The sequence below is a fragment of the Pleurodeles waltl genome, chromosome 1_2 (genome assembly GCF_031143425.1).
Source record: "Pleurodeles waltl isolate 20211129_DDA chromosome 1_2, aPleWal1.hap1.20221129, whole genome shotgun sequence".
NCBI classification, from domain to species: domain Eukaryota; kingdom Metazoa; phylum Chordata; class Amphibia; order Caudata; family Salamandridae; genus Pleurodeles; species Pleurodeles waltl.
In genome coordinates this window covers 1,003,334,953-1,003,348,833 of record NC_090437.1, presented here as the reverse complement: position 1 = coordinate 1,003,348,833, position 13,881 = coordinate 1,003,334,953, and the positions used below count along the sequence as shown (strand labels likewise).

The 13,881-nt window shown below is 46.5% G+C and overlaps 1 protein-coding gene across 1 annotated transcript in view; it reads left to right on the top strand.

The window, feature by feature from the left end:
* The first annotated feature begins 1,214 nt into the window (after positions 1-1,214).
* The window catches only part of KCTD8 (potassium channel tetramerization domain containing 8), a 714,354-nt gene continuing 701,687 nt past the window's right edge, over positions 1,215-13,881 (top strand). The window contains exon 1 of the mRNA XM_069201762.1: positions 1,215-4,029. Coding sequence (XP_069057863.1) covers positions 3,228-4,029 — 802 coding nt within the window. The 5' untranslated portion in view covers positions 1,215-3,227. The remainder of the gene's footprint in view (positions 4,030-13,881) is intronic.

Sequence of the window (13,881 nt, the reverse complement as noted above, 5' to 3'; positions counted from 1 at the left end):
AACCAATGCATTGCTTTGGCTTCATGACGCATTTTCGAAGCTGACCCACTCCACAAACCAGGATTTAAAGTACTCTGTTCAGAGTGCCCAACTTGGATCATGTAGCCAGCCCAAGCTCCATCATGGTCGGCCTCAACTAGTGACTTTGTCCCAGTCTGGCGCTTTGAGATTTTTGGCACTATTTTTAATAAAATCCTTAAAATAGAATATCTCTGGTTCTACTGGTTAGATTTTTGTTGATTTGGTCATGTTTTATTTATTGTTTTATTTATTAAAAATGTCTCTATTTTTTTCCTGAACTGGTGTGTTATTATTTGGAGGGTTGCATTGATACTGTACACATTGCCTCTGAGTTAAGCCTGACTGCTCTGTGCTAAACTACCCTAGGGTTGAGCACATTTTAATTAAGGGTTTCACTGTGACTTTGCCCTGAGAATTGTGGTTTCTGCTTGAGCATGGGTTCACCCCACTTAACCTGCCACCCAATCTCTTACAGATCCTCTTACCTGAACACAACGGACCTGAATTGGCGGCGAATAAACTCTAATTAAAATGCTGAAAGTCATGGTTCACGTGAAGTTGTAGTTAGTTGCAAATGTATTCTTTCGAGTCGTTTAAAACACAATACAGTCATACAAAATGTGAATTTCACTTTTACTTCGCTATACTGCATTTAAAATATCTGCAATAGGCTAGTTCATCGGAGAATATTAAAACTTTCTGGTGGGTAGTAATCATTCATCAAGAATTATGTAAATGGAACACATTGGTACATGTGAATATGGTTTTAAATAAACGTAGTTTCATTAGAAACGGTCACACATCTGCTATTCATTCAACGTATTGAAGTGGAGCACATTTGTAGTCCACTCCCATTTAAAAAACGTGTCTACGAGGTAACACAGAAATACGTTTTCCTACAGTACTGGGGGCTTTTTAGATTAAGGCAAAAATAATAATATGGCTGCCTGCTACAGTGATAAATGACAGTGTCTCTTTAAATGACAGCTGAAAAGTTCCAACACTGCACGCATTACGTCACCTCCCTGAGAGTTCTGAATGAGTACCGAGACTCGGGGTGCTCAGCAGAGTGTGTCTGCTTTCATTATCACGGACGCGCGAGCTTCGGGCTGCGCCAGCACACTATAGGAGTGTTGACAACGCCGCATCAGCTCAATTTAGGGCTCTGCGGCCAAAATCAGTAGAGGCCAACGAGTTGACAGAAAAGTACAAACCCACCCATTCCTCCCTCCTGGAAGTCTGCTTCCTAAATCCGGAGCCATTGGAGCTCTACATTGGTTTCTACTGCCTGAGTGGACAGACAGCACTTGGAGAGCTTAAAAAAACACATTAAAGTGTCTTTGAAATATTACCGCAAGAAGGACGTGTTTCTACAACCGTGGTGAGTCTACGCAAGTCGCGCCTGTGCAGCATTGTGACACTGTAGATTTAAAAATGCGACTTCTGTCTTGAACACATGGTGTTATACTTTGATTTTCACCATCCCTCAAATGCTTTAGCTTCCAGCAGCAGAGGCTAAACCTGGTGAGCCACCGAGGAATGAGTACCAGTACCATCCCTCCAGACGATGAAACCACGTGACTGACACCTGAGTCCAGTGGTTGTCCTGTCACAGAACGAGAAACTGGAGGAAGCTCTTTATAAAGTGCACAGAGCACATTTGGCACTTTAGAGTGAGGGGGCCTATGCAGCACGGAGATCGTTTGCTCCACTATACTGTAGAGCTGCGCGCGGCGCTCACAGCCGGCTGAGCGAAGGCACCCACTACACTAGGGACTCACCAATCACCGGGGTCTCCTTAACTACTTCCCAGACAGCGGCCAGGAAGAGGTTGCATTCAGTAGCACCCCTGTCAAGGGTGAAATTGTGAAGCTTAAGGGTGGATCAGAGTGCAACTACGTTTAATAGAGCACATGCCTAGCAGCCAGCTCCACTGCAAAGAGACAGCAGCAGCTCGAGGATCTGTTCCAGTAGAGAAACAGCAGTAGCCCTGCGATCTGCTCCAATGCAAAGAGACAGTATAAGCTCGGGGACCTGTTACATTACGAGCCAGCAGTAGCCCAGAGAACCAGCTCAAATGAGGAACCAGAAGTACTTCGGGGATTTGCTCCAGTACAGAACCGTCATCGGCTGAGAAACTGCTATAATATAAGCCCCAGCCAGCAGCAACCTTGAGTTTTCTACAGTACACACAGTCAGAAGCAGCTCAGGGTCTGCTCGGAGCAGAAGCACTTCGTGGATCTACTGCTACACAACGCCAAGAGCAGCTCTGCGATTATCTACAATACATTCCAAAGCAAGCAACCCCTTCGGGAGCCGTTCGAGTGATTTACTCCATTACGAATCCAGCAAACTGCTCACACCAGGTACAGCACCAGAGAAGCGATCTGCTCTTTAAAGTGTCAGCAGCAGCTTGAGTTCTGCTCCATTAAAGACCCTTCAGCAGTTTGGAGATGTGATCCGTTACATGGAGCTCATGGATCTGCTATATTAGAGTCCGTTGCTGCCCAGAGATCTGTTAATTATAGACCAAACAGCTGTTAGAGGATTTGCTTCGTCGCATTGCCAGCAGCAACGTAGGGGATTTGCTCCATTAGAAAGCCAGTCACAGCTCGAAGATTTACCCCATTACAAGGAACCACCATCACCTCAAGGATCTGCTCTATTACAGTCAATAGCAGCGCTGAGGTTTTCTCGTTGTAAAGCCTGTAGCAGCGCGGGGATCTGCTCCTTTGGAGAGCCAACGCAGCTCAGAGATCTGACCCGTTGCAGAGCCAGCATCAGCTCGGGATTTGCCCCACTACATTGCCAACAGAAGTTTGGTGATATGTTTCACTGCAGAGACAGCGACAGCTCAGGGGTTTTCTCCAGTTCAGAGCCAGCAGCTGCTCCGTGATCTACTCCACTACAGGGTGTTAGCAGCTCGGGTATCTGCTCCATTACAGAGCCTCAGCAGCTCGGGGATCCGCTTCATTACAGAGTCTCAGCAGCTCGGGGATCTGCCCCGTTACAGAGCCAGTACAGCAGGGACCTCTCGCCGGGCGCTCGTGCAGCCCAGGATGCTCGCATAGCTTTTTCCCACACTACACATTTACAATACTTGGATGGATCGGATGCTCTGATAACTACGGCAGAGGAGGACGCTCCAGCTTGAGGGCTTTCCTCTGCTTTCACATCACTCACTCTCTGCCAGGAGTTTGGATAAGATGGCTCTGAAGGAGAGCATCCTTCCCATCAGCGAGATGTCCTCGCCCTTCCCGGAGGTGGTGGAGCTGAACGTGGGAGGCCAGGTGTATGTAACCAAGCACTCCACCCTGACCAGCGTCCCGGACAGCACTCTGCATGGCATGTTCTCCGGCCGCGTCAACGTCAATGAGCTGCCCAGGGACAACCGAGCGCGCTTCTTCGTCGACCGAGACGGCTTCCTGTTCAGGTACATCCTGGACTACCTGCGCGACCGGCAGCTCTCCCTGCCCGACCACTTCCCCGAGCGGGAAAGGCTGCTGCGCGAAGCCGAGCATTTCCAACTGCCCGAGCTGGTCAAGCTGCTGAGCCCCCGGGTCACCAAACAGAGCTCAATGAACGACGAGGGCTGCCAGAGCGACATCGAGGAGAGCTCGCAGAGCAGCGACCTGCTGCGCACCGCCGCCCTGGACAAGCGTGCCGGCTTCATCACCATCGGCTACCGCGGCTCCTACACACTGGTGCGGGACAACCAGGCGGACGCCAAGTTCCGTCGGGTGGCGCGCATCATGGTGTGCGGCAGGATCGCCCTGGCCAAGGAGGTCTTCGGGGAGACTCTGAACGAGAGCCGGGACCCCGACCGCCCACCGGAAAAGTATACATCCCGCTTCTACCTGAAGTTCACCTATCTGGAGCAGGCCTTCGACCGGCTGTCCGAGAACGGCTTCCACATGGTGGCCTGCAACTCCACCGGGACGGCGGCCTTCGTCAACCAGTACCGGGACGACAAGATCTGGAGCAGCTACACCGAGTACATATTCTTCAGTAAGTCACAGCGTGCTTGGAGTGCGCGTGAGGTGGTGCTGCTGTGCCCATCCGCTATGCGGGCCCTGGTGAATCTTCCCTGTTATTCAGAGTCACTTTCGGAATGTGGTGTTGCTTTTAAGCTGGTGCTAGGCACTAAACGCAGGTGTGTTTTGAAAATAAAAGACGAGCCTCTACATATTGCAAATACTTCCCACTCCCCAGTGAAGGGTGGCACATATACCTAACTGCCATTGTATTCTGTAAGAGGTACTTCTTATTTGCAGTTGTCCCTGTCGCACCGACATTACGGTTGTTTTAAACAGAATGGAAAGTTAATTCTATGGCATGTTATTGAAACTGATTCCGTCTGTTGTAAAGTTTTTCCGCGAGATAAAAGTTTGCGGCGGTGTTAGATGGGGGGCTTTGAAAATGTAATTGAAGCACGCTCGCCGTTTCTCATTAACTACAAGGTACAGTAACAGCAGGCATTAATCGGGTAGGATTGGAACGGTAGGATGAAAGACCAAGCACTCACCTTTCTATAAACAAACGTTGCGCTTGATTTTCAGATGGAAACACAGGAGAGTGCGGGGACTGCCAGCCAGTGCGTCATAGCCGATACAATTGCTCAGTGCTTTGCACGCTCTTCTCTGAAATCTGTGATGTCCAACAGGTCACTAAATGGAATCCGAGAAAATCCGACTAAATTTGCCATCCTTCACCGGTTGACAAATATGTATAATTAAATGGAATAATAGGAAGGTCACTCTTGTTTATAGCGCTAAGCAGCAAAGATAGTAGCAGCAGCGCGATTCCCACTAACCGCAGTTGCTTTGTTGATGGTACCAACCCTTATAGGTGTACTGAGGGCATTGAGCTAAGTCGCGTTTTCAGAACATGTTTTGAAAGTTAACTCGCATTTCAGGACTGTGTGTTTGTTCTCTTTAGCTTCCAAAAAACATTGGAAATAGTTTTGTTGAACAATCCCATCTGATGCCTTGTGGGACAGCTGAAGCATTCCCATTCAGTGGGTCCTGCAATGTGCATCCTGCTGCTCGCACTGCTCCGACGCACGTCCACCTGGCGCGCTGTTGGCGGGGGACGGGGGATAGGGACCGTTGGGAGCGTTTTAATTGTTCAGCAGGAAGAGTAATGCATGCAGTTAGCATAGGCTCCATCGCGCCCGATCCATATCATGGCATCTATGAGTACTGTTAACTATTCTGCTGTTCAGCACCACTTTTGTGGACAGCTCTTCGAAATACTCAGTTTACGCTACACAAAATGATCAAGCAGGGGTACTTGGAATTCTTGTGAAATCAGACCAGCGACAATTGTTTTAACAGGTAACTGCTGTTCTGCCCATACATGTAATATCTACCATATTGAGGTTCTTCTTATTGAATAGGCTAGTGAGACTTTTATCTATTTTTCAAATTCCTTTACAGAACTCACCTGGGCTCAGTCTTGAAATCAATGCTGATCGAGTTGACATAAATTCAAGATGCGATAGGTTCTATTAAATAAACAGGGCCTGTGAGTAATTCCGAGTTTATCCTTGGTAGCTTTCCACAATCAGCAAGTTTTTCCTCACATGAGGTGCGTAAATAGCAGATCTTAAAAAGCATTTCAGTTATCAAATAATTAAGTTAACATCTCTGAAACAATGAAGTTGAAAATAACATACCTTAATGATTAAAATAAAATTGTACCGACATGCCTAGATAAGGATGCACGGACCAGTACTTACAAACTTATCAGAAAACGTCCATCGGTTTTCCAGCTCAGAACAGCAAATCGAGTCCTGCAGGCTCCAGGTAGGGAAAAAGCACACTGGCTCCAACACACAGGAATAAAGGTTCTTATGTATTCAGGCCATTCTGTTTGTTTTCAGAAAATAAACTCTTGTTTGGGGATTTCTTTTAAATGAAAGCAAGACATTTTGCCTACTAAGCAAAATAGATTTGGTGCCTGCATAGAAAACTTCAGCTCCCATCGAGGACCTGCAGCTCCTCTAAAGCCAAAGAGATCCATACCTATTTGGCAGGGTTCTCCAAATGTGGTGGGTGGTCCTCTGTCCAGGGATTGAAGACCATAGCCTCTGATGACCTGATGGGTTGCTGCCATGAGTCACCTTGTCTGTTTTCTGGAACTTAAAATCTGTCATCAAGCCGAGGGTCCTCAGGGCAACATGTGCTGAACCTTGGACCTTGTTGGAAAAAACTCCCAGTGGAGCACCTATGGAAAGTGTTACCAATTCAATCATGTCTTCGTTTGCATACTTTGGTGCCATGCCGTGTACTTCTGATTTGTATCTAGACTTTGGGATGGAAGCCCTGGCTGGGCAGGACCCCAAAATGCTGAATAACTATGTTTTTGCAAATTTGCTAGAGCCTTGCATATTTTGGCAAAAAGATTACACTAAGGAAACAATAATAAGAAATCATGTCTGAAGACAATGCTGTTTTGTTGGGTAGACTTGATACTTTGCCCCAGTTCACCAGGGATATAACATTTCAAAGTCCTAGCTTTTCCTAAAAGTTCTATAGCCTATATCCCAGAGTTCCAAAACAATTACCAAACTTCCAGTAAATGCATCTTGGAAAACAGGCCATGGGCACAAGTAGACACATGTGGGGGGTGTTTTTTAGGGGAATATGGCGCTCAAAGACTCAATCCTTGGAGTGCTCTCACTTCTAATCTTCAATAAGCGGTGCTCTTATGGGGGAAAAACACCTCCACCCCCCCAAATTTGAACAATCAATTGACTGTCAAACAGCTATAATTCACATTAAGGCAAACACTTATAACAATGGTAGGACATAATTTGTCTCATAAGTTCTCAATAAGTAGATAAGTATTTTTTCATTTGAAAATAATCAATATCCAGGTCCGACTCCACATATCTTGATTTGGGGCACAATTAGAAAAATACACAAAAGTTAAGTTATCCGAGATATTTTCTGTTTTTTCAAGTGGATGTAGATTCTTGTACCTTTTCATTGTTCCATACTTTCATAGGCACAGGGAAATAAGTTACACATTAGGCAGGTTCCCACTGGATAACCTGGCCTATATATGTCCTTGTGTGATATACAGTAAGATAATTCCTTTAAAATTCCGAGCACCTATCCAGGTCCAGGAATATAATTCAAATCAATGGGCACCACTCCCCAAGCATTCACCAAGCAGGTGAGAGTTCATCCAACATGCATCAGTAAGCCTTCAAACCTTTTCTGTTCCTGTAAGCCTTTTGCCTTGAGAATGTTTGCAGGAGTTCCTTTTAATTATTACCAATGTGCAACATATCGTCAGCAAATTAAGCTAGAATTCAGACATATTCTGATCCTATCTTTTAGAGCACCATAACACAACCCTTTAATCTTAGAGGTGACTTACTGCTACACTGAGATCACAATCCTTTGATTTCTTTCTTTCTAAAGTATCTGAACTGATCTTGGCCTGATATTGCCCATCTCACACAACTTACAGCCAAACCCAAACCCTTTAAAGATCAAAGCACAATCATACTCCTTCTATGTACATCTGCTATCCCTCCCTGTGGAGAGAGGCATTACCAGGTTGGCCAGATGCCTTCCCTTCAAAGCAGGCAAGAGTACTGGATCTTCAAGGGCACAAAGCCGTCATAACAGAAGGGAGTTGAAGAACAGGAAGGCCATTGCCTGAGAAGCCTTTGATCAGTGTCAGTGGTTCTTTTCTTACATCAGAAGCAAGGCTGTGTGAATGACCCTAATTGCCTATGACCCACAAGGGCTGCAGTGCAGGAAAGAGATTAAGGCTACATGTTGATTACTTTAAGGACAGCAAATGTGACAGCATGAAAAAGTCATCTCTGTGACCAACATAACTAGAGATCATTTTAAATAATGATTTAATGTGTTTCTTATCTAGTTGAATGACGCAATAATGATTTGTTTTTACCAATACCTTAAAAAGAGTTATCAAAAAACAAAGTTTGGGAACATACACAGTTTCATTATTGTGCTGCTACTGCTGCTATCATAACACTTGCTAGAAATTAGGTTTCTGGTTGGCAGAGGTATACACCCTATGCAAGCAGGAACCACAATCCTAGTCAGGGTAAGTCAGAACCACCCCATAAATTAATCTGTGCTCACCCTCTGGTAGTTTGGCAGAGAGCAGTAAGGCTTAATTTAAAAGGTAACGTGCATAGTATTTCTGGAACACTGCAGGCAGTAAAAGAGTGGAAACACCACACTAAAATAATCCACACCAGGTGCAGAAAATAGAGCTCAATATAATGAATAAAAAAGACCAAAATGACAAAAACCCAATAGTTAGAAGTCAAGATATGAATTTGTAAAGAATAGATGCAAAATAGCACTAAGAAGCAATAAGTGATTAAGGCCCATATTTATACTTTTTGACGCTAAACTGCGCTAACGCAGTTTAGCGTCAAAAAATTTTGCGCCGTCTAACGCCATTCTGAAGCGCCATGCGGGCGCCGTATTTATGGAATGGCGTTAGACGGCGCAATCAGACCGGCGCTGCCTGGTGTGCGTGGAAAAAAACCACGTACACCAGACAGCGCCGGCGTAGGGGGAAAATGGCGTATGGGCGTCTTAAAATGGGGCAAGTCAGGTTACGTCGAAAAAATCGTCGTAACCCGACTTGCGCCATTTTTTTTCGACGCCCATCCCCCATCAACATGACTCCTATCATTGTAAAGATAGGAGTCATGCCCCCTTGCCCAATGGCCATGCCCAGGGGACTTCTGTCCCCTGGGCATGGTCATTGGGCATAGTGGCATGTAGGGGGGCACAAATCAGGCCCCTCTATGCCACAAAAAAAAAAAAAAAAAAACTTACCTGGACTTACCTTAATGTACATGGGATGGGTCCCTCCGTCCTTGGGTGTCCTCCTGGGGTGGGCAAGGGTGGCAGGGGGGGTCCCTGGGGGCAGGGGAGGGCACCTCTGGGCTCATTTTGAGCCCACTTGTCCCTTAACGCCATGCCTGACCCAGGCGTTAAAAAGCGGCGCAAAAGCGCCGTTTTTGGCCACGCCCACTCCCGGGCGTCATTTTTGCCCGGGAGTATAAATACCACGTAAAGGCCTGGGAGTCATTTTTTAAGACGGGAACGCCTCCCTTGCATATCATTAACGCAAGGAAGGGGTTCACGCTAAAAAATGACGCCCACTCCGGGCACTTTGGCGCCCGAAGCGTCTAACGCCATAGTATAAATATGGCGTTAGTTGGCGTTAGTTTAGCGTCGAATTTGCGTCGAAAAAAACGACGCAAATTCGGCGCAACCAGAGTATAAATACGGCCCTAAATGGGATATCTAGTCACACTGGACCAGGGAAAGTCAAGAGTTCAGGCCAACCAGGATGGAGCACAGGCCGGATACAGGGACCCAGTTGGACCTGCAGAGCATCCGGGATGCTTCACCATCGACAAAGATGCGAGGTGCACCTGAAGCAATGTGTAAGTATCGAGCCATGCAGTGGATGAGATGTGTCAATTTTCTCTACACAGCTGTGGCAATGTGGGGGTTCCAAGTGCAATGCATTGGTTCTGAATGCGATGCACGGCAGGTTCTCCTGCCGTAGGTGATGCGTCGATTCTGAAGGTGAAGCGCCTGCCCCAAGGGTGATGCGCCCGATCCACTCCACGCAACCTGGGTTCTGGGTTGTATAGATGTAGGTCCAGTCCTTGTCAGTCACAGGCAAGAGGACAGCAGGTCAGCTCAGCAAAGCAGTAGTCCAGCAGAGTAGCAGCTCAGCAGAGTGGCAGTCCTTGTAGCAGCACAGCAGTCCTTCCTGGCAGTGTATCCACAGGTCCAGAGGTGTACTTAGTTGGTTGTGTCAGAGGTCCTGTACTTATACCCAGTTGTGCCTTTGAAGTGGGGGAGACTTCAACGAAAAGTATTTTAATGCAAAAAAGTCCTCCCTTCCTGCCCTGGCCCCAGATTCACTACAGGGGAATGCACAGCCCTTTGTGTGGGGTAGGATGTGGCACATACATGTGTTTCAACCCCTCCTTCCCATCCTGCCAAGGATGACCCATCAGTCTGCAGATGGTCCATCAATCACACCTAAGTTTCCTTTGTGTGTGGCTGTCTAGAGAATGTACAACCCCAGCTGTCACCCCACCCCAGACGTGTATTGGAAACATGCATTAGGCACCAAATGGCTAAAGAAAATGCCAACTTTTTTAAAGTTGTATTTTCAGAACTGCAATTTAAAATTTGACTTCATTATAAATTGTGATTTTATATTATGAGTCCAGAGACACGAAACTTGGCAAATGCATCTCTTCCAAATTGGGAATTACACTTATAAGATGTAATAAGGTAACTGCAATGTTATCTTATTGGATAGATAGGCCTTGGAGTAATGAAAAACACATTTGGGAGTTTGTCACTGCCAGGGCATGTAAAACTCAAAAGTACATGGCCTGTTTTTTTAAAATACATAGCACCCTCCCTTGAGGGTCATATAGGGCCTACATTAGGGGTGACATATGTATAAAAAAGTAAACGTTTAAGCCTGGCAAGAGGTTTAACTTGCAAGAGGATAATCTTGCCAGTTCGAAGTGGCAATATAAACTGCACAGATAGGCTCTGCAATGGCAGGCATGAGACATGATTAAGGAGCTACTTAAGTGGGTGGCACAATCAATACTGCAGGTCCATTAGTAACCTTTAATATACAGGCCCAGGGCACATGTAGTGCACTTTACTAGGGACTTATAAGTAAATAAAATATTGGATAAGAGCCAATGTTGCCATGTTTTAGGGGAGGGAGCTCAAGCACGTTAGCACTGGTTAGCAGTGGTAAATTGCACAGAGTCCTAAAACCAGCAAAAGCGAGTTCAGAAAATTGAGGGGGGCAGGCAACACATTGGGGGGAAGACCACTCTAAGGCTATCAGGTCTAAAAACACTAACGATCATATTATCTTCTTAAAAGTAAGTATATCCTTAGCTTACATTTCGGGTGTATGCACAAGACAGCGGGACCTCATTTTTGTAAAGCACACATACAACTGATCAAATCAGGCTTATTTCAAACAAACAGGCCTAGTCTAGTGTGCTAAGTGGCTGTTTTATAACTCACGTTGCAGGGTTTGGTCATAATGTGAGAGGGAAATGCCTGTCCAATAAACCCCGTCCATGAATTTTACATTAAAGTTATAACTTGTGTGCATTTTGAAGCTAACTTATACAAATCTTAAATATGTCAGTCTTTTTGTAAAAGACATATGCAGTGGGGAATGTTAGACATCCTCACTGCCCAGCCATCTAAACAACAGATATTTAACTACATGTGGTGGGGACACTTCTGACTCCAGCCTTTAAAGTGAAGCATAGTGGATCAGTAATGTAACAGGGTAATGTGCACAGTCAATGACCACTGAAGTTGGAGCAAAATACCTTCAAAGGACCATACCTTTTTAACATAGTTTTGCTCTAAATTGGGGCATTGGGTTATGCAGCCAACCAGTAATCCAGTTGCTCCTGAATTCACATTGTATTCTTCAGCCCACCACTCTTTTTAGAGACGATTAATTATTCCTTCTACAGATTGACTTGCAACTAGCCTCAGTTTATAAATGGTAGCCTTCTGCCTATGAGACCACACCTCTGTTGAGCTATGGTTGCGTGCAAAGGAGACGTCCCTAGTGGGGATGTGTCACTTAAATGCATCTTGACATACTAACAACTTCTCTTTTGTTCACCTGAAATAGAAAACAGCCTGCTGCTTCACTCAAAATGCCAGGTTAGTGGTCTCTTGGCTGAGTCTTTGGGATGCATGTAAGCTGGTTCTGAGTGAGAAGGGTATGGCTTACATTAAAACTGTAGACATCTAGAGAGAGACTAAGGGTTGGTAATGGGGATATTGAGATAGCAGCAGGTTTTACTGGTTATTCTATACTAATAATAATATTATTTATTACTGTTGGACCTGGCTTTTTGACAGGGACATCCCCAAACTTTTTGCCTCCTTCCTCCTATTTTTTCTGACCTGTTGTTGTTGGCTTTTGACCTCTGGGCACTTTACCACTGCTAACCAGTGCTAAAGTGCATATGCTCTCTGTGTAAATTGTACTACTGATTGGTTTATCCATGATTGACTATTTAATTTACTTGTAAGTCCCTGGTAGAGTGCACTACATGTGCCTAGGGCAGGTAGATTAAATGCTACTAGTGGGCCGGCAGCACTGGTTGTGCCACCCACCTCAGTAGCCCCTTAACCTTGTCTCAGGCCTGCCATTGCAAGGCCTGTGTGTGCAGTCTCACTGCCACTTCGACTTGGCATTTAAAGGTACTTGCCAAGCCTAGAACTCCCCTTTTTCTATACATAAGTCACCCCTAATGTGTGCCCTAGGTAACCCCTAGAGCAGGGTACTGTGTGGGTAAAAGGCAGGACATGTACTTGTGTGGTTATATGTCCTGGTAGTGTAAAACTCCTAAATTCGTTTTTACACTATTGTGAGGCCTGCTCCCTTAATAGGCTAACATTGGGGCTGCTCTCATACATTGTTGAAGTGGCAGCTGCTGATCTGAAAGGAGCAGGAAGGTCATATTTAGTATGGCCAGAATGGTAATATAAAATCCTGCTGACTGGCGAAGTCGGATTTAATATTACTATTCTAGAAATGCCACTTTTAGAAAGTGAGCATTTCTTTGCACTAAAATCTTGTTGTGCCCTTCAATCCACGTCTGGCTAGGTTTAGTTGACAGCTCCTTGTGCATTCACTCAGACACACCCCAAACACAGGGTACTCAGCCTCACTTGCATACATCTGCATTTTGAATGGGTCTTCCTGGGCTGGGAGGGTGGAGGGCCTGCCCTCACACAAAGGACTGCCACACCCCCTACTGGGACTCTGGCAGACAGGATTGAACTGAAAGGAGGCTTGGTGCATTTCTTAGAGACTCTTTGAAGTCACCCCCACATCAAAGGCACAACTTAGTATAAAACAGGGCCTCTGCCCTACCTCATCAGACACTTGCTGGAGAAGAAACCTGAACCAGAAACTACATCCTGCCAAGAAGAACTGCCTGGCTGCTCAAAGGACTCACCTGTCTGCTTTTCTACAAAGGACTGCTGCCCTGCTGTTGGCCTGCTGCCTTGCTGAACTCTTGTCTGGCTGTAAAAGTGCTCTCCAAGGGCTTGGATAGAGCTTGCCTCCTGTTCCCTGAAGTCTCAGGACCAAAAAGACTTCTCTCTTCCTCTTGGACGCTCCGTGCGCCGAACTTTTCGACGCACAGCTTGTTCCGCGGCAAGAAAAACGCCGCACACCGACGCTGATCGACGCGACGTCTTCGGGACGACCGAAACTTTGACGCACAGCCTCGCAAGGACAACGCCGCCCGACTCCGCAGGAGAAATCGACGCGACGCCTGCCGTGAGATCGAAACTTTGACGCACGGCCTCGCAAGGACAACGCCGCCCGACTTTCCAGGAGAAATCGACGCGACGCCTGCCGTGAGATCAAAACTTTGACGCACGGCCTCGCAAGGACATCGCCGCCCGACTCCGCAGGAGAAATCGACGTGACGCCTGCCGTGAGATCGAAACTTTGACGCGCAGCCCCGTAGAACGACGCGCAGCCGGAAAACAAGCAGGAAAATCCACGCACAGACCCGGGACATCTGGTACTCCCCGCAAACCACAGTAAGAGACTGTCCGCGCGCCGGAAGACGACGCCCAACTCCCCGCATGGAAAATAACGACGCAAGTCCGTGTGTGCTTAGGAGAAATCGACGCACACACCAGTTTTCCACGCACCTCTTCTCCTGTGGCCCTCTGAGGAGATTTTCCACCAGAAACCAGGTACTTTGGGCCTGATTCCGACCCCGGCAGTCAAGGACCGCCGGGG